General features: G+C 36.8%; 1 protein-coding gene across 1 annotated transcript; it reads left to right on the top strand.

Annotated features, from left to right (window-relative positions):
- Positions 1 to 244: 244 nt before the first annotated feature.
- Positions 245 to 22,278, top strand: LOC134364685 (zinc finger protein 883-like). Its single transcript, XM_063080738.1, has 4 exons — positions 245 to 334; positions 1,371 to 1,517; positions 16,697 to 16,823; positions 18,878 to 22,278. Exons 2-4 carry the CDS (start codon positions 1,503 to 1,505, stop codon positions 20,869 to 20,871), a joined length of 2,136 nt encoding a protein of 711 aa, XP_062936808.1. The 5' UTR covers positions 245 to 334; positions 1,371 to 1,502; the 3' UTR covers positions 20,872 to 22,278.
- The last annotated feature ends 3,558 nt before the right edge of the window (positions 22,279 to 25,836 follow it).

The raw sequence follows: 25,836 nt of genomic DNA, 5'->3' as shown, positions 1-25,836 counted from the left end.
CAGTACTCATTTGGCTCTAAATGAGGGTCCCCAGTGTATTCTGGGAAATGTAGTCTCACTGACCATTAACAACACAAGTGCAGGACTATGGGAAAAGGTCCTGTGTGTTTCTTCTGCGCATGTGCATCCTCGCTCTCCTCGCTTTCTGGGAAATGTAGTTTTGCTTTGCAATGACGTCGCCCTCACTGGACTACTATGGGACTGGGATTTCTGGGTTTCTACTGCGCATGTGCACCTCCGCCCACTCCGCCCTCTTTTGTGTGGAGATTCCCGGCGCTGCCGCTGTCTTCACGCTGCTCCTCAGATCCTGGGGTTGTACTGTGCGTCCCTGAAGGTGGGTGTAAGGGTGAAAGTGGAGCCCGCGGACCTCTAGGGCCCTGGGGAGCGGAACGGTGTCCGGGCACTTGGGGGCAGAAGCGCCATGGGCCTTGGGGGCCCTGGGGAGCGGGACGGTGTCCCAGCACTTGGGGGCAGAAGCGCCGCGTGCCTCGGGCGGGCGGGGCCTGACGTGCGGCGAGAGCGCGGACCTGGGCCGGGCCGGGGAAAGGGTGCCCGGGCTGCGCTTTCCAGACGGTTCCGTCAGAGGATGGCTCTGCTGGAAGGAGGGCGGGCGCTGCCGGGTGTGCAGAAGCCGGTTCCAGATGTCCCAGGACGGGGGCTCAAGTCCCAGGTGGCGATGGGAACGTGGGTGGGGGTGTGTGAAGACAACGAGCCTCGGGGGAGGTCACGTTCCAGCTCCGCCATCAGGAACCTAGTACTGACCTATGGGACATGCACTTAATCTGTAACGTGAGCATGTGGACATTAGTGTGATGCTCCAGGTCCCAGAGGTGAATCTGGGATTGTGAGGTGTGTGCAGACTGTCACTCTGTTTCCATTGTGTTGTGGGGTGTCTCAGTGTCTCTCCTTGAGGTCCAGTCTCTCATCCCTCCTGCCCTGTGAGGCCAGCCTAGCTCTCCTGGTCATGGGCAAAAGATGTTGGGTTGCCAGATGTGTACTACGCAGATATTTAGGTAAATATGAATAAGATGGGTTGCAGTGGAAACACTTGTCTGGAATTCTGTGTGAAGTCATTATATTAATACGAAAATAGTCAATATAGCCGAACTATATTTCTATAGCATTAGTTTTAGTAATGACACAGTGTGTTTTTCTTTAGTTTAAATGATTAAGTTGTATGTTTAGGTTAGGTTGATTCTTGCTAAATTAGTAGGTAATGTATGTTTTCATTAACCAAAAACAAATTGTGTGTCTAATGTGTACCATTGATGTACTTTCTAGTGCACCTTTAATGGGTCTTTGCTGCACCTTACTGATGATAAAGGCTTGTTGTTTCACAGGAAGGCTTTTTGTTTGTTTGTGTTTTTCAGCTACTGTGTGGAGAGTTTTGGGGAGGAGAATCCCAGGTCAAGCCACAACAGTTCCCTCATTAATCCACTCCATTCCCTCCTCTCCCAGCTAAGCTGCCAGAGTGCACTGTGCATTTCCAAGAGCAAGAAAAGATGGATAAATCTACAGTGAGTTATTTCTTTATTTATTCCTCATTTTTTTCACTGTATTACCTGGGTATTATGGGGCATGGGGAGCATGAATTAAAATGGAAAAGTAGAAATGAGTAAACCTCAGCTTGAAGCAAATATACTGACATGAGGTAAAGTTAGCGTGTGGATATAGCAACATGTAAGACTTCAGAGTCATCTAAGTTGAGTACAGATTTGTCTCTGGTCTTTCTAATGTCATGTCAAAAAGGCAGACACTTTCTTTTTACATGATTGGAATGGAACCTGAGAAAAGAATATGCCAAATTCTCAAGGGGTATGAGGATTTATTGGCACTAAATTTTGATACCCTCTCTATTAGAAAGTTTTTGACTGCCAACCTGGAAATAAACACATAGCTTTCCACAGTGGAAATGGGTGGCAAGTGCTAAGGCACATGTTGCTGAATAAACAGTCTGTAAGGTTTCATGTAATTTAAGCCTTTCTCAGCCACATAATTTTGTTAAAATATACTGAGTTCTGGGGGCTTACATGTATGATTTAGCATTTGCAAATCAAAACGCAATGGTTTAAAATATCAGGCCACTTTATTTTCTTGAAGTTCTATGGATCCACATGTCCGGTGCCATGATTGAGGCTGTTGATTGAAGATGGCTTCACTCACATGTCCTCTTTGTTTGGAAGACTGTAGTTGATTCATGGATAAACCATGGAATTATCACTTAGTGAAATCCAGTGCCTTTTCTGTAGTCTTTTTCTAACTTGAAATTTCTGCCACATTTGAAACTGCTGTACATGATCTTCCCCTGGAAATACTTCTATGTTAGTTAGTTTCTCTCATGCCCTTACTGATGGTTTTCTTTCTTCTCTTCAGAATTCTTCTTCTCAACATAGCTCATCAAAATGCTTCATTCTGGGCACTATTCTTCTCACTGTGCTCTTCTTCTTGACTTAATCAGTCCTCTTTAGTTTGCATGCTTTTTTCTATTTAGCTTCTTCTCTTTTCTACTTCCTCCCTTTTCCTTGGATCATAAGTTGAACTCACTGTTGGCTGCTTTTTCTAGCTATTCAAAAGTTACCTTAAGGTCAATGAATCCAAAATGAAAATGACATCTACTTCTATTCTCTTACATGTGGTATCACTACCACCCAGGCAGTGACCCAAACCAGTGAAATGGGATGTTTCCTGGACTCTTCCCTGTGTCTGTGTCTAATTCTTTGTGGTGTCAATTTTTGCTACTTTTGTTTGCTTGTTCTTTTCATTTTATTCTGATTTCTGTATACACCGCCTCAGTATATTTTAACAAAATTATGTGGGTGAGAAAGGCTTAAATTACATGAAACCTTACAGACTGTTTATTCAGCAACATGTGGAGGAGGTGGTTGTACTTATAAAGACTATAACTTTGTTCCCATGGAAATATTCTTGTAAAAAAGCTGAAGGGTATGTTTCCTGGGTGATGAGGTTCAATCCCCAGTGACCTGTGCTTTTAACCAGCACCTGTGGTCACAGCCTTAAGAGTCTGAAGGGAGAAAGCCTTCAGGAGTTAGTGGGACATGGATGAAGAGCCAGTAAAAAGGCATGCAAAGAATAAAAACAGAAATTGTAGATTTTCATAATTTGTACATTTTGCTTCTATAAATTTATGTCAGTGATTCTATGTGTAGTTTTTCTTACCGTACAGTTTTGTGTTTCTAGTTCAAGAAGACTTGTCATGTTTTTAAACTTTCTTACATATTTTAGTGTAGTCTTGTCGTATTTCAGATAATCACTTAGAAATGAATGAGAAAGATGGGTGTGTTCTTTAATCATCAGTATGTTTATGAACCAGAACTGTAGCTAACAGTTGGTTAAGAAAGAAAAGTGACAATCTAGTTAACTGAAATTTTACATTCTCAATTAGGGTTTGTGATGTAACATAAGATGTGAAATGGTGGCTTTATTTATTTTGGACCTAATGTTCAATGTGAACCTACATGCTTCCTGTTGCATTCAGAGTACTGTCTGTGGTCTCTAATGACTTGTTTGGTGTCAATGATCAGCTGTGTAACAAAGTGACACAAAACTTGGTTGCTTAGAATAAGAATTTCTTCCTTACTCCATGTTGGAATGTTGTGGGTAAGTAGACTGTAAAAGGGCAGTGTGGGTTGACAGCTGCAGACGTGTCTGGTCTCATGTGGAAGAACACTAGTGGCTGGGGGCATTGGGCAGACATCCATCCCTCTCTTTGTGGCCAGGTGGGCTTCCTCAGAGTCTGGCAGTCTCAGGGAGGTCAGGATTTTCTGCTTCTCCCTGGACAGGTGTCCAAGAGGCCCAGGCAGAGACTGTGAGGCTTATGGTTATCTCTACTCAGACACCAAAGCATGTCTTCCACCACATTTTTTTCGTCAAGCACATCACTGAGAGCAACCCTGATTGAACAGGAAGGCAGTTAGATTCCACCTCTCAATAAGAGAAACAGTAAGACATTGCAGCAATCCTTAATAGACCACAGTTGGCTCTCTGGCCATAAATTTCTACCACATGCAGTATATACTCTGCTCCTCTCAAGAGCCATAGAAATCTACTGTCATACAATTGACTGAAAATCCAGCTAAGTCAGGTCCAGTGGCCTATTACCTCCATCTCCTCAACATTTGGTAAGCTCACAGTGAGGAGAATGGCATAAACATGTGGGCACTTCCCTTCAGACAGTGTGGGTTGTAAGGGGCAGTACCATGCAGGCACTGGTCTGAGCAGTTAGTTATCCCCTTTGAACACCTGGTTTATTTCTTTGATTAGGGCCCTGTATTTGTCTCTGGAAACAGTGCCTCCTGCTTCTGCACTGTGCCCTCTGGGCTCTCACTACTGTCAACATCCGTTTTTCTTAAATGCCTGAGTTTGCAGTTGATAAATTTCTTTGCCTATTTTTAGGTTATAATCTTGAAAATCCAATGACCCTTTAAAACCTTTATTTATTTATTTATTTATTTTGTTTGATGGGTAAGGGGATCGCAAACCTCGGCATGGTGTGGTCTGCACCACGCTCAGCCAGTGAGTGCACCGGCCATCCCCATATAGGATCCAAACTCGTGGCCTCAGCGCTAAGAGCATCGCACTCTCCCAAGAGAGCCATGGGGCCCACCCTAAAAATTTTTTTTCTAATTCTGCCCTTTTGATACGAGAAATTACCCTGCTGTACATCTTTAAAAAGCACAGGCTTCCATTGTACTATAATGCATTATACAAATGCTACCTCTGTATTAGGCCCTTTTTTCTCTGGCCTCCACTTCTGTCTCAGGCAGCTATTTCTTAAGAAGTTTTATTGTTTATCAGGCACTGTCTAAGTATCACATCCTGTGGTACTTAGAATACTGGAAATAGGGCCGGCCTGTGGCTCACTCGGGAGAGTGCAGTGCTGATAACACCAAGGCTACGGGTTCGGATCCCATATAGGGATGGCCGGTTTGCTCACTGGGTGAGCATGGTGCTGACAACACCAAGTAAAGGATTAAGTTCCCCTAACCAGTCATCTTTATTTAAAAAAAAAAAAAAAGAATCCTGGAAATATTTTTGTGTGTTTTTTTACAAAATACCGTGATTCTTGGCACAAAGTAGTTTTTGTCTTTGGAAATGTTTTCTTGGAAAAATGTTGGATTGAAAAGTAGTGTTATTTCAAACTCAGCAAGTTCTGGCTCCTTTACATTTTCTTTAAACTTTGTTTGAAAATTGAACATCTTTCTTTGTTTTATTGTTACTTGTTTATTTATTGATGGATGGCCTATGTGGGGATCCAAATCCTTGACCATAGTGTTATCAAAACTGTGCTCTAACCATGTTAGTGATCTGGCCAGCCAGCCATCTTTACTTTATCTCTCTTATCATAATTTCGCAGTGACAGAGGAGACCAGGTAGCACTTTTCCCATTGTTCACAGAATTCTCCTTTGGCAGACCCCTGAGAGGTTGAGATATCCTTTCCATTTTCCATGCTATCAGGCAATAGTTTAGCCCACATCCGTCAGTGCTCCCTTTATTTCTTGTAATATATTTTGTGCTGAAGATTCTTTTGGCTGGTGTTAATATTTCCACTTAAGCTTTTCATAGTTTGTGTTTGTGTAGTATTTTAATTTTTTACCTTTCAGTCTGTTTGTGTCTTTGTATTTGAAGTGTTTGTCTCTGGATAGCATATCATTGGGCCTTACTTTCCTATAAAGTCTGGTAGTTTTTGCCTTCAGTAGAATATTTAAACTAATTCCATTTAATCTTATTATTAAAAGGGATAGATATGTCTGCCATTTTTTTATTTTGTTGTTGTTTTTGTCATCTCATCTGCCTTTCAATCTTTTGCTTTTCCTCTTTTCCTAAATTAATTTTCAGTTAATCAAATATTTTAAAATATTTTAGTTTGTTCCATCTATTAGTTTTTAAAATATTTATTTAAATTATAGTTTGGTAAAGAAAGATACACATAGCAAAAAATTTAGCATTTGAACCACTTTTTACCTTTAAGTAGTGTTATGTATATAGACATTAATGTGCAGGAGATGTTCAGAACTTTTTAATCTTGGAATACTGAAGTTCTATGTCCATTAAATAACAACCCTGAATTTTTCCCTCTTTGTAGCCTCTGGAATCTGACATTCTAGTTTGGTTTCTCAAAATTTATCTCATATATGGGCCGAGCCCATGGCGCACTTAGGAGAGTGCGGCGCTGGGAGCACAGCGACGCTCCCTCCACGGGGTCGGATCCTGTATGGGAATGGCCGGTGCACTCACTGGCTGAGTGCCGGTCACGAAAAAGACAAAAAAAAAAGAGAGAGAGAGAGGAAAAAAAAGCAAAAAAAAAAAGAAAGTAAATTTATCTCATATCAGTGGGACCATACAATTCTTGTGATTTCCTGAGTGGCTTATTTTGCTTTGCATAATGTCCTCACCATTCCTTGTTATAGCATATGTCAAGATTTGATTTCTTTTTATGACTGAATAATATTCATTTCTGTATACATGCCACAATTTATTTACCCATTTATTCATGGATGGACATTTGGGTTGCTTGCACCTCTTCACTGTGTGACTAACGGTGCTGTGAATTCCACTGTTGTGGAAATATGTTTTGGAGATTCAGCTATAAATTATTTTGGATATATACATTGAACTTGGACTTCCAAGTCACATGGTAATACCATTGTTTAATTTTTTGAGATGACTGTGTTTTTTCTTAAATGGTACAGGGGCTGCACCATTTTACATCACCACCCACAGCATACTAAAGTTCAATTTCACCAAAACATGTTATGCTCTATTGAAGGTGAAGCAATATCATGGTGGATTTGCATTTGCTAATGTTTAATGATGTTAAGCGTCTTATCATGTGTTTGTTAGACACTGGTATATCATCTTTGGAGAAATGTCTGTTTAGTTTCTTTGCTATTTTTTGTTGGGGGTGGGGTTGGGGTGAATGCCTGGTATGGGGAAGTGAACCCTTGAACTTGGTGATACAATTCTGCTCTCTAACCAACTGAGTTAACCACCTAGCCCCGTCCTTTGCTTGTCTCTTAAACAGGCTATATGTGTTGTTTTATAGCTGTGGAAGGTTTTTTCCATTATGTATTCTTGATGTTAATTTCTTATGACATAGGTGACTTACCAGTATTTTATATTTTGAGGTTCTGACAAATAGTATTCCATTTTTAATTAAAGATCCTACTTGGTCATTACTGGTGTGTTGAACCATAATAAAATTTTGTTTATTAACCTTGTGTCCTGCAATCTTGCTACAATCACTTTTAACTCCAGGAGTTTTTCCATTTATTTACTACAATTTTTTACACAGATACTTATATCATATGCAACCAAAATGATTTTATTGACTTATTTTCCCCAGTCTTTAACCTTTTTTTCATTTTCTTCTGTTATTGCAGTATGAAGTACTTTTAGTGAGATGTTGTGTGAGAAGGCCCATTCTGGTCCTGTTCCTGATTTTCTGGAAGAGCTTTGAGTATATCACCAGGAATAATAATGTTAACTACAATTTCTTGTAGATATAACTTTATCTAGTTGTGGAGGAGAGTTTTTATGATGAATGGGTGCTGTATTTTGTCATAGGCTTTTTCTGAATCTGTTGATATGACCATCATCTAATTTCTTTGTTTTTAGTGTTTTGGTGTGTGATTAAACTAATTGGTGTTCAAGTATTGAACAAGCTTTGCATGCTTGGGATAAATACCACTTGGTTGTGGTGTATAATTCAATTTAAACATTGATTGATTAGGTTTTTGAATATTTTCTTAAAGATATTTGTATGTTCACATGAGGTAATGGTTTGTAGCTTTCTATTGTAATATCTGTTTGATTTTGGTATTGAGTTAATGCTGTCCTTGTAGAATGAGTTGTGAGGTAACTTATCTTCTGTTATCTGAAATAGATGGTAGAGAGTTGGTATAATTTCTTCCTTTGAAATGTTTGGATGAATTACCCAGTAAACACATTGGGCCCAGATGCTTTCTGTTTTGAAGACTATTATTTTGTTAACTCAAGTTTCATAATAGATATACTCCTATTCTAATACTGTATTTTATTGTGTGTGAGTTTTGGAAAATTTTGTCTTTCAAGGAACTGGTCCGTTTCATCTAGGTTATTAAATTTATTCCCAGCATTGTTCATAGCATTTATTTTTTTAATGTCTACAATCTCTGTAGTGATGTTCTCTTTTTCATTTCTGTGTGTGTGTGTGTGTGTGTGTGTGTGTGTGTGTGTGTGTGTGTGTGTGTGTGTGTGTGTGGCCGGTAAGGGGATCGCAACCCTTGGCTTGGTGTCATCCGCACCACGCTCAGACTGTGAGCGCACCGGCCAGCCCTATGTAGGATCTGAACCTGCTGCAGGAGCACTGCTGCGCTCCCAGCACCTCACTCTCCCAAGTGAGCAACGAGGTCAGCCCTCTTTTTCATTTCAGATATTAGTAACTTCTGATCTGTGTCATTATCTTTTTAGTTAGTTTAAATGTAGGCTTATCAATTTTATTGATCTTTTTGAGGAATCAATTTTTTGTTGACAATTTTCTCTTCATTTCCTTTCTTAATTACATTTTTGCTCCAATTTTTATTTTTCTGTTTCCTTTTAATTTAATTTGCTCTTTTTTGTACTTTCCATAGATATAAACTGAGCTTATTGATTTTAGGTGTTTCTTTTAAAAAAATACATGCATTCAATGCTGTCAATTTTTTGAAAGTATTATTATTTCTCCATTCCAAAAATTTACATAAGTTGCATTTACTCTTTTATTTACTTAAAAATATTTTTAAAAATTTTTCTTGAAATTTTTTATTCTTTTATTTTTATTTTTTTTTACCCATATACAATTCCAACACAGAATTTTGCCCAAGTGCCTACATGGAGACTACACTACAGCATCTACCTGAAAACAGTACTAAAATACCCCATTCAACAGTCAGTATAAAACACATCCACAAAAGGAATTCCCTCCCCTCAAAGCCCACACTTGAGTATTGGGAAAAAACAATTGCTCTACCAGCTGACTAGAGACCAATTGAGAGATACTAGAAATTTGAAAAAAACAACTTGTGACACTACCAAATGGACATCATAATTTTCACCTAGCACACCATATACAGCAAGAAGTCCTTGAAATGACTGAAAAAGAATTTGAAGCAACAACCTCAAGGAAAGTCAATTAGATCAAAGATGACTCAGAGGGCACAACAAAATGAGAAAAAGTATCCAAGATCTCAAGAAGGAAATGTGCAAAGAGACTCTTGCTCTAAAAAAAGAATGTAGCAGAGCTCATGGAACTGGAAGTGTCATTAAATGAAATTTGTAACATAACTGAGAGCTTTAGCAGCATGCTTGAATGAGCAGAAGAACAAATTTGTGGTCTTGAAGACAGTCTTTTCAAAATAACACAAGTGGACCCCCCCAAAAAGAAAGAAAAAATAATAATTAAAAAAAACCCAGAAAGTGAAAGAGAACCAACAGACAACCTGAAGCCACACTTTGTCTGAATGATGGGTGTTCCAGAAGAGGAGGAAAAAGAAAAAGGGATTGGTAATATATTCAATTAAATAAAAGCTGAAAACTTTCCAGGTATAGGGAGAGAATGAATTTTCAGGTTCAGGAGGCTCAAAGATCCCAGAATCAATTCAATTCAAAAAGATACTCTCCAAGATACATTATAATCAAATTGGGAAAGCTCAAAGACAAAGAGTACTCTAAAAGCAATAAGGCAAAAACATTAACTCACCTATTAGGGAGCCATTGTCAGAGTAAGAACAATTTTTTCAGGGCCGAGCCCGTGGCGCACTCGGTAGAGTGCAGCGCTGGGAGCGCAGCGATGCTCCCGCCGCGGGTTCGGATCCCATATAGGAATGACCGGTGCACTCACTGGCTGAGTGCCGGTCACGAAAAAACGACAAAAAAAAAAAAAAAAAATTACTTTAAAAAAAAAAAAAAAAAAGAACAATTTTTTCATCAGAAATCTTAAAAGCAAGAAGAGGATAGGATGATATATTCAAAATGCTAAAAGACAAAAATTGCCAGCAAAGACTACTATACACAGCAAGTCTATCCCCTAGAAATGAGGAGAAAGAATATATTTCCCACAAAAACAAATATGATGGGAGTTCACCACCACATGACCAGCTCTACAAGATATTCTCGAGGGAGTACTGCATCTCATATCGAAACAATAATCATCACCATGAATACAAAAGAAAACAAAACCCAGGAATAGAACAAAACAGCTAATGTTAAAGAGAAAAAAGCCTATCTAACCCCCTCAAAAAAAAAAAAAAAAAAACAGAAAGTAAACTATAAAATGGGAATAAAGGAACAAAAGGTATTTAAAACATCCAAACAAAAATCAAAATGACAGGTGCAAGTTACATATCTAAATAGTGACTCAGTGTAAATGGATTAAATACCTCACTTAAAAGACACAGAATGACTAATTGGATTAATGATAAAAGGATCTATCCAGTAAGAAGACATAATAATCATAAATATATATTCACCCAACATTGGAGTACTCAGATAACTAAGGCACATGCTATTAGAACTAAAGAAATAGATAGACTCTAATACAATAACTGGGGACCTGAATTCCCCTCTCTCACTGGATAGATCATCTAGGTGAAAAATCAACAGAAACACATGATTTAAACTGCACTTTAGGCCAATTGGACTTGGCAGTTATCTCTGGAACATTTTATCCAGCAACCACAGGATATATATTTTTCTCATCAGCAAAAGGAACATGCACTAGGATAGACCACATGCTAGGTCACAAATCAAGTCTCAACAAATTTTTATAATATTGAAATGATTTCCTTTATATTTTCTGACGACAATAGATTAAAACAAGAAATCAATAACACAAAACTCTGGTAAGTTTACAAATACATGAAAATTAACATTCTCCTGTATGACCTCTGGGTCTAAGAAGAAATTAAGAGGAAATCAAAAAATCTCTTGAAACTAATGGAAACAAAGACAAATCATATCAAAACATGTGGGATACTGCAAAAGCAGTACTGAGGGAAATTGATTGTGATAAATACTTATATTGAAAGAATAGAAGGGCTGTGAGTAAACAATTGAACACTACACCTCAAGGAACAAAAAATCTAAAAGCAATCCAATCCCAAAACTTGTAGATGGCAAAAAATCATTAAGATCAGATTAATACTAAATGAAATAGAGCCTCCCAAAATGATACAAATAATCAATGAAAGAAAAGGTTTTTTTTTTTTTGAGAAGTTAATCAAAATAGACACAACTTTAGGTAGGCAAACTAAAGAAAGAAGAGAGAAGACACAAATAACAGTAATCAGAAGTGAAAAAGGATCAAAACCTATGCCACCAAAACACAAAGAATCATTGGACACTATTATAAACAACTATACACCAATAAGTATCAAAACCTGGAGGAAATAGAGAAATTTCTGGACACATAAAAATAATGAAGACTGAATCAGGAAAACATAGGAAACTTGAACAGACCAATACCAAGCAATGAGATTGAAGCAGTAATCAGAAATCTCCCAACAAAAAAATGCCAAAACCAGAAGGTTTTGCTGCTGAATTCTACCAAAACTTAAAGAGGAATTAATACCAATTCTCTTGAAATTATTCCAAAATATTAATACAGAGATCATTCTCCCAAACTCATCCTATGAGGCAAACAACCCCCTGATCCCAAAAGCAGATAAAGACACCACCAAAAAAGAAAGCTATTGGCCAAGATATTTGATGAATATAGATGGGAAAATCCTCAATAAAATATTAGGAAATAGAATACAGCAACACATCCAAAAAATTATTCATCACACTGAAGTAGGATTCATCCCAGGGAAACAAGAATCCTGCAACATACAGATGTCAATAATTGTGGTACACTACATCAACAAATCAGAGAAAAACCATGTGATTATCTCAACAGACTTTGAAGAAGCATTTGACAGAATTCAACATCACTTCATGGTAAAGAGTGTGAGCAAATTAGGTATAGAATAAAGTATCTCAACACAGTAAAATATATATGATATACCTATATATGATAAACCTAATATCATTGTCACTCTGAATGGGGAGAAGTTGAAAGCTTTTCCTTAAGAATTGGAACAAGACAAGGGTATCTGCCCTCAGCTGTTATTCAACATAGTATAGGAAGTATTAGCCAGAGGAATCAGGGAAGAGAAAGAAAGCAAGGGCATCCCAAACAGAAAAGAGAAAGTCAAGTTATCCCTGTTGGCATACATAATGATCCTATATACCGAGAAGCTCTAAGAGATTCCTAAAAAGTCTCCAAAGAAGCTCTTAGATTGAGTAAACAATTTCAGTAAAGCAGCAGGATACATGCAAAAATCACTAGTGTTTTTGAACTAGCCAGAAAAGTCAAGAAAGCTATATTCCATTTATGATAGTCACGGCCAAAATAAAATATCTTGGAATACAGTCAGCGAAGGATGTGAAAGATCTCAACACTGGAATCTACAAATCATTGTTGAAAGAAATGAAAGAAGACAACAAAAAGTGGAAAGATATTCCGTGCTATTGGATTGGAAGGAATGGATTAAAAAACTTAAATATAAGACCTGAAACTATAAAATTCCTAAAAGATATTATAGGGGAAACGCTTCTGGAAGTAGGAGTGGGCAAAGACTTTATGAATATGACCCCCACAATGTAGGCAACAAAAGAAAAACCAAATGGGATTATATCAAATTGAAAAGCTGCTGCACAGCAGAAGAAACAACAGAGGAAAAGAACAACCTACAGAGTGGGAGAAATTATTTGCAAACTATGCATCTGATGAAGGATTAATATGCAGAATATACAAGTAACTTAATTGTAGAATAACAAGTAGTCTGATTTTAAAAATGGGCAAAGGAGCTGAATAGGCATTTCCAAAATTAAGATATATAAATGGCCAACAGATACAGGAGAAAATGCTCAACATCACTCAGCATCCAGGAAGTGTAAATCAAAGCCACATTGAAATATCTTATCATTCCAGTTAGACTGGCTGCTATCAAAAGGGCAGAGAATAACAAATGCTGGTGAGTGCAGAGAAGGAGGAAGCCTCCTATACCATTGGTGGGACTGTACACTGGTGCAGCCATTATCGAAAACCATGTGGGGTTCCTCCATCAACTACAAATAGAACTGCCATATGACTTAGCAATCCCATTACTAAATATACATTCAAAGGATTGGAAATAATCATGTAGAAGGGACACCTATACTCCCATGTTTATTGCAGCTCTATTTACAGTAGGCAAGAGTTGGAATCAACCTAAATGTCCATTATCAGAGGACTGGATAAGGAAAATGTGCTATATTTCTACAATGGAATACTCCCTGCTTTTAAAAAGCATGAAATATTGCCGTTCACAGCAACATGGATGAACTTGGAAATAGTTAAGTAAAATAAGCCAGGTGAAGAAAGAAAAATTTTGGATGTTCTCACTTATATGTGACAGGTAAGAAAATAAATAACTTAAAAATTAAAAGAAATGTACAACAATCACAATATTGCATTGAAGTTCAAGAGTAGAAAACAACTGAGATTAATAGAGAGAGGAAATGCACAGGCGGATGGTGGAAGGGAGGTATTTGTAAAGGGTCACAAAAATTTATTACACTGTATATAGAAGAACATACTTATTCTGATTTGAACATCACATATTGCACATATATTGATATCCAATTTTTTACCTCAAAGATATGTACAGTCAACTATGTTGCAATGAAAAAAGCCTAATTAAAGAAAAGCTTTTTATTGAACCTTCACTTATTTCTTTAGTTCTCTTTATGTATATCCAGATTCTAACCTATACCTTTTTTTCTTCTCTGTAAATTTTTTCTTTTGTTTCACACTGCTTCCACTACAGGTGTCCTGGCAGCAAATTCTCTCAATTTTTGTTTCCCTGAGAAAGTCTTTATTTTTTCTTCTTTTTTACAGGTTGATTTCATAGTGTGCAGAATTCTATGTTGTAGGGTACTTTCATCAATTGTTTGTATATTTCACTGTACTCTCTCTTTACATGGATTCTCAGGAGATGTTGGGTATAATTAGTATCTTGTTTCTTTTTAGTTAAGATTTTTTTTCCTTCTTTTTGCTTCAGATTTTTTTTATTATTTTTGGTTTTCTGAAGTTTGAGAACTACGTGCCTAGATGTAGATTTTTGGCGTTTATCTGGTTCTGTGTTATCTTAAATCCCTTGATCTTTGGTTTGGTGCCTGAGATTAATTTGTTGAAGTTCTCAGACGTTATTGTTTTAAGTGTTTCTTCTATTTTTTTTCTCCATCTCTCTCCTTCTGCTGGTTTTCTCATTACTCTATATTACAACTTTTGACATTGTCCAGCACTCTTCAGATATTATGTTCTGTTCCTTTTGTGTTTTTCTTGTGTGTGTATGCTTTTCAGTTTTTATTCTCTGTGATCTATCCTCAAACTCAGACATTTTTTTCTCAGCTGTGTTCAGTCAGCTATGTTCAGTTGGTGAGAGTGTGGTGTCACTACTATCAAGGACCACAGTTTGATCCCTATACTGGCCTGCCCCCTGTGTATCTCTCTAACATCCACATAATTATTTAAAGGATTTTCACTCATAGAACTTCAAATGTGTTTCCAGACAGACCAAATGCAAGTTATATATATATATATATATATATATATATATATATATATATATATATATATATATATAAAATGAATTATTTATTCATATGAATTATATTTGTAGACTTTTTAATACTGAGCTTTCCTTTAATTGTGGAATAAATTTAGAAAATTTCTTTTTGTCCTTCACATTGTATTTCTTTTCCTATATCTTATATTAAAGGATAAAGTGCTTCTGCAGACTCTATCCTTGTTCTTGTTTTATTTTCTTGTTTTTACTTGGAAGCTCTTAAGTTTGCTCAATCATTCTGATTTCTTCAGGTAGCAGGGAAATTTTGATATTTCCCTGCATTGGACTGAACTTGGCCCCCTGTATGACAGTGTTAGGATGGTGGGTAATCCTATCATGGGAGTTGAAAGATGGGTCCTTAATGATGTGATTAGATCATAGGACCATAACATAATGAATGGGTTAATAATGGTGGGCAAGGATGTGGTTCTGAGGGCTTTAAAAGAAGAACATAGGAGAGGTTGACCTCAATCTGCCCTACCATTTTCTGCCATGTGAGACCCCTGGGTCACTATCATCTCCACCAAGTTCTTCACTAGCTGTGTTCCCTGGACGTTTGACTCCCTAACTTTTGAATCTGCAAGCAGTAAATTTCATTTTCTAACAAATCACCCAGTTCCAGGTATTTTGTTATAAGCAACAGAAATGGACTAATACATTTCCAAATCTTTATCTTTAGCTTAGATCTCTCTTGAGCTCTGGAATCATGTATCCAATTGCAATTTCTCTTGAACTCTGGAATCATGTATCCAATTGCAATTTGTACATTCCCACAGATATTTCAAGTATAATGTATTCAATGTTTTATTTCTGCCCATTACATTTTTCTGTCATTCTAAAAGCTACACTTTACAGTGCTGTAATTATGTAGAGAGGCAGAGAGTAAAGCACTTTTATTTTCTGCACAGGAATTTAGTACCACAGTGTCTTCCTGCTTTTTGTTTCTGTATTACTTTCCTCTTCTGTATGCTTCTTGCTCTGTTATTTGTTTATTTATTTTCTATTGGTTGGCCTGTATGGGGATCTGAACCTGTGACCTTAGTGTTAACAGAAGCATGCTCTTTCAAGTGAATTAGCTAACCAGCCTAGCTCTGTGTTCTAATGCAGCCGGTATTCAACTACGCTGTTTTCTTCTGCTCTGATTCTCTCTAAAGCTTTTTCCATTCTCCTGTGGATGACTATTAAATTGTAAATGTAGTATGTAACTGATTTGTACTTACAAAACCACATTACTTACACACTGTGTTTAGAAAGTGGCAGCGTTCACTGTCATTTAGGCACAAGCAATCCTTTGGTATGTTTGAAGGAAATTATGGAGTGCCTTTGTATATGCGTTCAGTTTACAAGTAGTTAACAAACAAATTGCATATAATGTTTGGCTTTTTGTAATAGAAAAATATTTAAATGCAGAAGCATTCAATAATGTGTTTCTTTAATAGTGTGTGTATCTGCTATCACTGCCCATGGGCTTTCACTTAGACATGGTGCCATGTGTAGTTCCATTAATGTGGGGTGTCTTCCTTTGCTCTTGTGACTGCAGTTTTACTTTTGCCTCATGCTCATGTGAACATGTGCTTCACATGGAAGAGCTTATCATCTTTGGCATTTCAGTGGAGTGCAAACAGAATGCAGCATAGAAATATATTTTGTCTTTCTTTCCCCATTCTCTATTGAACTCCTGTCACAATTTGTTAATCTGACACACTCATTCAGGTATGGATGTATACTTATATTTTCAAACCTGCTTTTAAACTTCTTGGAGAAGCAGTATTTTATTCATAGTTTTATAACTAGCAAGAAGAATGGTACATAGCGATAAAGTAAGCTTTGTAATCATGTTTTTACTAATTAATATGTCATAAGTGACAGGATATTCCTGCTGGGATTTTTTTCCCTCCACTATATGGAGATTAGAAAAGCAGCACCTTATTTAACACAGAACACACTCATCCTCACACAGAAGTGTGAACTCTGAGATTCCTATTTTGTGACCCATGTGCCATTACAGAAGTTGGTGTCACTTGAGGATGTGGCTGTGGAATTCACCTGGGAGGAGTGGAGGTACTTGAATGATGCTCAGAGGACTTTGTACAGGGATGTGATGCTGGAGATCTACAGCAGCCTGGTGTCATTGGGTGAGTGAAACTTCCCAGTAACTTTCCGAAGAAACATTTTGTTATTTTTTTTATAAAAATAGGAATGGTTTATAGGGTATTATGCTATTTGGTAAAATTACATTTCATGAAAAACATGTCATCCCTATCTAACAAAAGTTTCAAATTGGCCTCTTTATTGTATAATTTCTGGAGCTGAGCTCTTGTCATTCTTCCAAGGATCTGGCTTTAGTTTTATAAAGTCCCATATTACTTCCCATTAACAGGGTACTGCATTAGTAAACCTGACTTGATTCTCAAGTTGGAGAAAGGAGCAGAGCCATGGATAAGAAAAGAATACCCAAAGCAGTGCCTCCCACGTTAGTAAGCACATCCTGGGTAGAGTCCAGGAAGAGTAAAACCCCACAGATCTTGACTGTGTTCAGGTGTTTCTAGCAACTATTCCACAGGTCCGTGAGCTGAGGCTGGCTCATCTTGCATTAAACACATGTATTATGTAGTCTCTCAGATGGACTCATACGTATATATCTCCATATTTTATTTTGCTGTTTTTTAACAATGTATTTTTCTAAAATATAATCCCTACATTTCTCTTCTTTGACATTTATTTTTGCTATTCATCTTTTCGATATTCTCAGTTCCCCTCATGTCCTGCACTGTCATGGACATTGGTTTTCAGACTCTGTCCTTTTGTGTTACTTAAAACAGAATATCTGTAACTGGGTAATTTATGAAGAAACAAACTCTATGTCTTACAGTTCTGTTCTGGAGGCTGAGCATTCCAAGGTCTAGGGGCTGCCTGTGGGTAAGAGCCTTGTTTTTGGTGGTGACTCTTGGCAGAATCCCAAAGTAGTGCAGGATATCACATAGGAAGTTGATAAGAAAATAAGAGGCCCAGATATGAGACTTGTATACCACCACATCAGAAATTATACAGCTGAGGCTGACTTAGCACAGGGCATGGAAAAGGAGAGTTCTTGATTTTATGGAAGAACCAAAAGACTCATGGTATGAAGGTCAAGTAAACCAAGGGTTTCAAGTTGAGGGACTGAGATTGTTGTTTGGAAGTGGAATTTGAAGTTAGTATTTTCCTCTTCTCTTTGTAGAAATCATTCTAAAATGACAATTAAATTTAGAAATGTACAGGAGACTCTTATTTTTTATGAACATAGTAGCCATCCAAAACTCCAGTGCATAATACTGAAGCTTTCATGAGCAATGAATTATCAAGTGTGAGTGTGTGTTCCAGAGTTTGGGAAGATAATGCAGGTTGATTTTATAAGGAGTCAAAAGCACCTTTTTCAAAGATGGTGGCAAAGCCTTGGTTGCAGAACCAAATATTTTAGACCAGCAGGGTGTCCTGTAGGGATGGACTGAAGTTTCCTGTAGAGTAATGGTTTTTTGAAGCACAGGAAGTCAGGTTAAATGAGTAATTTGTGGGAGGCTCTGTTTAGGGTGGGAAAAAGGAGATTTTATAATTTCAAAAACTTCCAAATGGCTACAGCCATTTCCTAAGGAAGAGTAAAAAGTATAGAAACATTAATGCAAAATTCTTTACCTAAGTCATTATCCTCTATGTGATGAAAAATTGGATCATTCTGCACCTGAAGGTAGCCAATGAAGGAAAACCTGGCCATATTCAAAGCAGAAGAATGAGAAAAAGAGCTGCAGGAGATAACCACTATTGTTATAAAAATAAAATAGAGTAAAAACTGTAATAATAAAAGAAAGTTAAAGAAAAAAGGGTGAAAAAACAAATGGAAGGTGATAAGCAATTATTTGAAATCTGCAATTAGGAAAATGGTAAAAATTATCAAATACTTCATCATGATTTAGAAACAAAAATTGAATGAAGAAGTAAAGAAGAATGTGATGTAGTGTTAGAAAATATACGAATACAATATAACATTATGTCAGTATAAAGAAAACCCATATACTTCTGAAGCCACTATTGATTTTTATAAAATCTCTTATTACTTGGGTTGGGAGAAACTTCTCTACCTTTACATGAGCATGCAATAAAATATGCTTATGTGTGGCTCATGGATATGGGGTTTTTTTTTTTGTCATTTCAGATGTCCAGATAGTCAATGACCTAATTGAGAGGAGCCAAGAAAGTCATGGTAGATACTTGTGGCGAGGTGTAATCATGAATGGAAATCAATCAACTGAGGAAAGAGTGGTGTTAGGAAAATCAGTGAATGCACATTCAATGCATATTTTGAATCTGGTTATAAATAATGAAAACTATTCAGGAATGGGGCATGAGGAGCTTAATAAATGTCAGCATGCAGTTCTTCCAGAGACTGGTGCCATGTGTGCTGGACAGAAAGCTGATGAGCATAATATATCTGAGGAATCACACAGTCATCATGAGCATCTTAGTGAGCATGCTAAGACTCCAGCTGGGCAACTTTTTGAATATAGTGGAAATGGCCAGTTCTCCAATACAGTGCCAATAATGTTTGCATATAAGAAAACTCATATGGGTGAGACCACTTGTAAATATAGTGAGTATGGGAAAGCCTGTAATAAGTCATCTGTCATTGCCCAAGAGATAGCTCAGGTAGGGATGAAAACTTTTCAATGTATCATATGTGGGAAAATGTTCTATAAAAAGGCTAGACTTACTCAACATCCGATTATACAAACAGGAGAGAAACATGATAAATACAGTGAGTTTCAGAAATCTTTTATCAAGCAATCATACCTTATTTCATATCAGGGAACATCTACAGGGAAAGCTTTTAACCAAAAGTCACCCCTCAACAGGCATCAGAGAATTCACAAAAGTAAAACAATATATGAATGTAAGGAAAATTCAAAAGCTTTTAACCAAATATCAGCCTTCAGTATGCATTGGAGAACACACCCAGGTGATAAGCCCCACAAAAGTAATAGATGTAGAAAAAGAATGAACAACAAGCCATCCTTCAGGATGAATCAGAGTACTCACACAGAGAAAACACCTTATGAATGTAAAGAATGTGGAAAAGCTTTTAAACAAAAGCCAAAACTCAGCAGGCATCAGAGAATTCACAAAGGTGAGAAACCATATGAATGTAAAGAATGTGGAAACGCTTTTAAGTTTAAGTCACACCTCAGAATGCATCAGAGCATTCACACAGGTGAGAAACCATATGAATGTAAAGAATGTGGAAAAGCTTTTAAGTTAAAATCACACCTCAATAAGCATCAGAGAATTCACACAGGTGCGAAACCATTTGAATGTAAAGAATGTGGAAAAGCTTTTAAACAAAAGTCATACTTCAGCATGCATCAGAGAATTCACACAGGCGAGAGACCATATCAATGTAAAGAATGTGGAAAAGCTTTTAACCAAAAGTCACACCTCGGCAGGCATCAGAGAATTCACACAGGTGAGAAACCATATGAATGTAAAGAATGTGGAAAAGCTTTTAATCGAAAGTCAGAGGTTAGCATGCACCAGAGCGTTCATCCAGGTGAGAAACCATATAAATGTAAAGAATGTGGAAAAGATTTTAAGTTAAAGTTACACCTCAGCAAGCATAAGAGAATTCATAGAGGTGGGAAACCATATGGTTGTAAAGAATGTGGAAAAGCTTTTAACCAAAAGTCAACCCTCAGCATGCATCAGAGAATTCACACAGGTGAGAGACCATATGAATGTAAAGTATGTGGAAAAGATTTTAACCGAAACTCACACCTCAGCAGGCATCAGAGAATTCACACAGGTGAGAAACCATATGAATGTAAAGAATGTGGAAAAGCTTTTAATCGAAAGTCATACCTCAGCAAGCATCAGAGAATTCACACAGGTGAGAAACCGTATGAATGTAAAGAATGTGGAAAAGCTTTTAAGTTTAAGTCACACCTCAGAATGCATCAGCGCATTCACAGAGGTGAGAAACCATATGAATGTAAAGAATGTGGAAAAGCTTTTAACCAAAAGTCACACCTTAGCATGCATCAGAGATTTCACACAGGTGAGAGACCATATCAGTGTAAAGAATGTGGAAATGCTTTTAACCGAGAGTCAGAGCTCAGCAGGCATCAGAGAATTCACAGAGCTAAGAAGCCACAGTAATGTAAAGAATGTGGAGAAGCTTTTAACCAAAAGTCAACCCTCAGCATACATCAGGGAATTCATACAGTTGAGAAGCCATGTGAATGTAATCAATGTGGAAAAAGGTTTTTTTTACAATGTCACAGTTGAGAAGACATCAGGATACTCACACAGGAAAAAACTCCTTATGAATGCAATATGACAGGCCTTGTACTGAAATTCCCTCTAACAGATAAAAAAGAATTCACAGAAAGGAAAATCTCAGTGAATGTAATTTATATGGGAAAAGATTTTTCCAGAAGTGATACTGCAAGACATCAGAGAACTTGTATCTGGAAGAAGACCTGTAAATATACAGCTGTCCTCAGGCATTGAAGAATGTCTTGAGGATCCCCTATTGATATAAAAATTTGCTGATGCTCACCTCCCTTCTATAAATGTTGTAGTGTTTGTGTATTACCAATTCACTTCCTGCTGTGTATATTACATCTTGTGTTGATTACTTATAATACTGAAAAAATGTGAATACTATGTAAATTGTTGTTATACTGCTTGTTTTTCAGTTGTAGAATTGTTTCATTTATTGTTTTTATTTACTTTTGAGGATTTTTGATAAGTAGTTTCTTGAATCAACAGATGTGTAACCCTCAGATGTGGAAGGAGGACTGTAATGAGTGTGAAAACATCTTTTCTCCAAAGTCTCAAGGCTGACTATGGTTAGAGCATTTCTGCTTATAACATTGGTGCTCTTAACACAAATGATCTCCATACCAGCCGTGCACCAAAAAATAAATAAATAAAAATAAAAAGGAATCACATCATAGCAGGCATTAGAGGATTTAAAGAGGGGAGTAATTCTATATGGGTTAAACTGACTGTGTCTTTTTTAAAATAAAACCACTCCTTTCTCTTGTTTGCATAGCCTACAATCTGAGCATTCCACAATTGGGTGGATGACCATGTAATTTAACTCTGTTCAGGGGAATATAAATATAAGTGGTGAACATTACTTCCAGTTCAGGCAACAAAATAAAAAAATTGCATTCAATTCCTGGTTTCTCATGTTATTTGTAACTGATTAAAGATGACTCTTGGGTGCAGTTGGGGGCCACAGGTGAAAGAAAGCCACCCTAATTTAAAGTAGAAAAAATTGAAGAAACCAGAGATATTCTCGCCACTACCCCAAAACCTCTTTTTACACGTTATATAAAAAATTATTTCCTGTTAAGCCATTTTTATGTGTGCCCTGTTTGCATTACAACACAATAGGTGCACTCCAGCTAAATGATTTTATAGACTTTCTGAGAGGATTTACCAGTACTTGCATATGGGAAGAGAATCCTGTGTTGTCACCATTTATACCTGAGTCAGTTTGTGGGAAAACCAAATTATGGGGAGAAAGAATGACACTTCTTATTGGGACAGTTTATTGAACAGTGAAAATAAAGTTAAATATCTTTCTAAATCTCTATATTGTGTCAAAGCTTTCAAGAAAACTTTCAACACTTTTTATGTCAGAATTTGAAATGAAGAGAAAACTATGTAATAAATGTAAGTTTTCAAATAGATACGATAAATGGAGTATTAAAAGCATTTTTATCATTTTCAGTGATACCAATATTTAAATATGACTGGTGACACTACCTTCCAGGGGACATTGTCTGAAGACATTTTTGGTTGACATAACTGAAGGTTGGGAGGTGCTACTCCATTGAGTGGGAAGACACAGATGTTGGTAAACAGCCTACAATGTAAAAGAAAGACATCTCACATGCAACATTTATGCATAAAAATGTTTGTTAAAAATGCTTCTTAATGGAACCCAGCATAACTGTGGATAGGAAATATGTACACTTAGTATAATAAATAGTTTGGTTTGACTTCCTTCCGGATTTTTGACATTAACTGCCACTCTAACTTCAGTATATTTTGTTAAATATATTGTCTAAGGTACTGCATTACATAGATTTTTTTTAATAGAAGTTGACCAGTAAGGGGATTTTAACCCATGACTCGGTGTTGTTTGCACCATGCTCTCCCAAGTGAGCTTACCAGCCATTCTTATATAGAGATCCAAATCCATGGCCTTGGTGTTATCAGTACCATGCTCTCCCCAGTGAGCCACGGGCTAGCCCAGATTTTTTCCTCCTCTCCCATTTTAGGTAAATTTGTATGACCAGTATTACAAAACTGTCTAAGTAAAGGTAATTTCTTATGATGCTTGAAGCTAATGCAAAGTGAGTCTAGGGGTTGAACAGAAACATTTCTATGTGAATGCACAAATTCTCAGGCACATAATTGTAAACAACTTGTTTGAACTTATTTAAACAGCTGTAAACGGTAATGATTTTCTTATTTTACTCAGTGAAAAGCAGTGCCTGGAAGGGATACTTTTCGTTTATACCTATTCCTCATATTTTCAAATGGTGCCAAATCATAGGTATGAGTGTGTACCACATGCCCTATAGTTAAGCAATCTTTTGTGTTTCTGTTTGCGGTGATGGAGTGCTATTTTTGCATCTTGCCACTAAGAAGTAAATCCCGACTCTACTTGTGTATTGCCTTGTGCATGGCTGTGCTTGTGTGTAGTCCTCCATACCTAGAGATGGCCCCAGAGCCTATTTTCACCTAAGGACACTTCTCAAGTGTGTGGTGACTCTCTGTCTGCCATCAGAGCCCTTGGTGTGGGGGAGAGCCAGGCCCCAAAGAAGGGTATGAGCAAGACAAAATAGTGTCCAGCATAGAACCTGAGGGATGTGGTTGGTGGCAGGGTCTCTGGGATCCTTTTGGGCAGGGAGGTCATTTCCATCTGCCACCATTCTGACCCCAAATCTCTGTAACACTGGGCAGAGAGTACAGCACCATCATTTATTTGTTATTTTTCACTCTAATCTTTATTATTTTCTTTTTTCTGTTTTGAGAGGTTTAATTTTTGTCTTTTATCTTGGATTTTATTTGGAAGGTTAGGTTTTTGATTTCAGAACTTTCTGAAATGTATACATTTACAAATTTAAATTTTACTCTAAGCCCTTTTTAAATTTTGGTATGTTGTATTACTGTTTGTGAAAATGTTTCAAATTTTAGTGTTGTTTTTATGGCTCACTGGCAGATTGGGAGTTTGTTCTTTTACTTTCATGTAGTTGTGAACTACTGAAGTATCATTCAGTTAATAATTTTCTGTTTAAATCTATTGTGGTCAGAGAACATATACTGTATAATTTCAATCCTTGAATTTATTGAAGATATTTTATCGCATCACAGATGGTCTTTTCTGGAGTATGTTCCAAGGGCTTGAATAGATTGGATATTCTGTTTTTGGGTGTTGTGTCTATGTATACATATCTGTAAATTCAAGTTGTTTCATAATATTGTCCAAGACTTCTATACTCTTGTTAGTCTTTTGCTGAGTTGTTCTAACAAATATTGAAAGTTGCACTTAACATATCTTAACATTTACATAGAACAGTGTTTTACCCTTAATTTCTTCTCTAGTTACTTTTATTTGATGTTGGACTTATTTGTTTTGTGCATGTATACCTACAATTGTTATGGTGTCCTCCTGAATAACACTTTTGTCATAAATGACCCTCTTTATTCCTGGTAACATTTTTTTTGAGTGGCAAGTGTATCGCAACCCTTAGCTCGGTGTGGTCTGCACGACGCTCAGCCAGGGAGTGCACCGGCCATCCCTATACAGGATCTTGACGCTACCAGCACCACACTCTCCTGAGTGAGCCATGGGGCCGGCCCCCTAGTAACAATTTTGTTTGTTTGGTATTAGTATGGTCAACTGGTGTATCTGTGTTATGGCTATGTTTACATTGTATATCTTTTCCTGCCATTAACTTTCAACCTGTTCATATCGTTGAATTCAATGTGTTTCTCATGTGCTCAATATATAGTTTTTTGTTTTTTTCTAATACTATTGGACAAGACTTTAAAAAATTTTTTTATTTTGTTTTACTTGACAGGTTATAATGGTATGTGCTTATGAGGTACAATTTGATGTTTTAACACATGTATACATTGTGAAATTATTAAATCAGGGTAATTCACATATTCATTATCTGACACAGATTTCTTTGTGGTGAGAACATTTGAAATCCACTTTGTTAACAACTTTGAAATATACATTACTATTAACTCTATTCACCATGCTGTGCAATCGATCACCAGAACTTATTCCTCCTGCTGAAGTGAAACTTCCTACTCTTGGACCAACACATCCCCATTCTAACCCTCAGTTTTGGTAAACTTCATTCTTCTCTCTGTTTGTATTAGTTTGACTTTTTAATAGTCCACATATAAGTAAATTTAAGTGGTACTTCTCTTTCTATCCCTGGCTTATTTTATTTAACACAACGTTTTCTAGATTCTTCTATGTTGCCACAATTGACAATTTGTTTCCTTTTTAATGTCTGAGTAGAATTTTGTTTTATATGTAAACATTTCTTTTATCCATTCTTTCTGTGATGATTGCTTCTGTAATTTCGATATCTTGACTGTTGTGAATAATGGTTCTGTAAACATGGGAGGGCTGACATATCTTTGTCATACTGATGTCAGTTCTTTTTGACATATACCCAAAAGTGGGATTGCTGGATCTTTTGGTTTTTTTACTTTTAGCTTTGTGACTACTTTATGCTAGTTTCCCAATTGGTGTTCCGATATACCGTGTGTATTCACACCTTCATGAATACTTATCTTTTATCTTTTTGATAATGCCTGTTCTAACGGGTCTGATGTGATCTCATCGTAGTTTTAAATTGCATTTCCCTGTGGATTAGTGATGTTGACAATGTTTTCATACATCTGTTGGCCATTTCATGTCTCCTTTTAAGAAATGTCTATTCAGGTTTTTGTTCCCTTTTTGAGTTGGATCATTTTTTAATTTTTATTGAATATTTTGAGTTGTGTATATATGCTTTAGATTTAGCCAATGTGAGATGTATGGCATGCAAATGTTTTCTCTGAATCTTTGGGTTG

Source organism: Cynocephalus volans, chromosome 16, assembly GCF_027409185.1.
Source record: "Cynocephalus volans isolate mCynVol1 chromosome 16, mCynVol1.pri, whole genome shotgun sequence".
Taxonomy (NCBI): Eukaryota; Metazoa; Chordata; class Mammalia; order Dermoptera; family Cynocephalidae; genus Cynocephalus; species Cynocephalus volans.
This window is presented reverse-complemented; position numbering and strand designations above follow the sequence as displayed.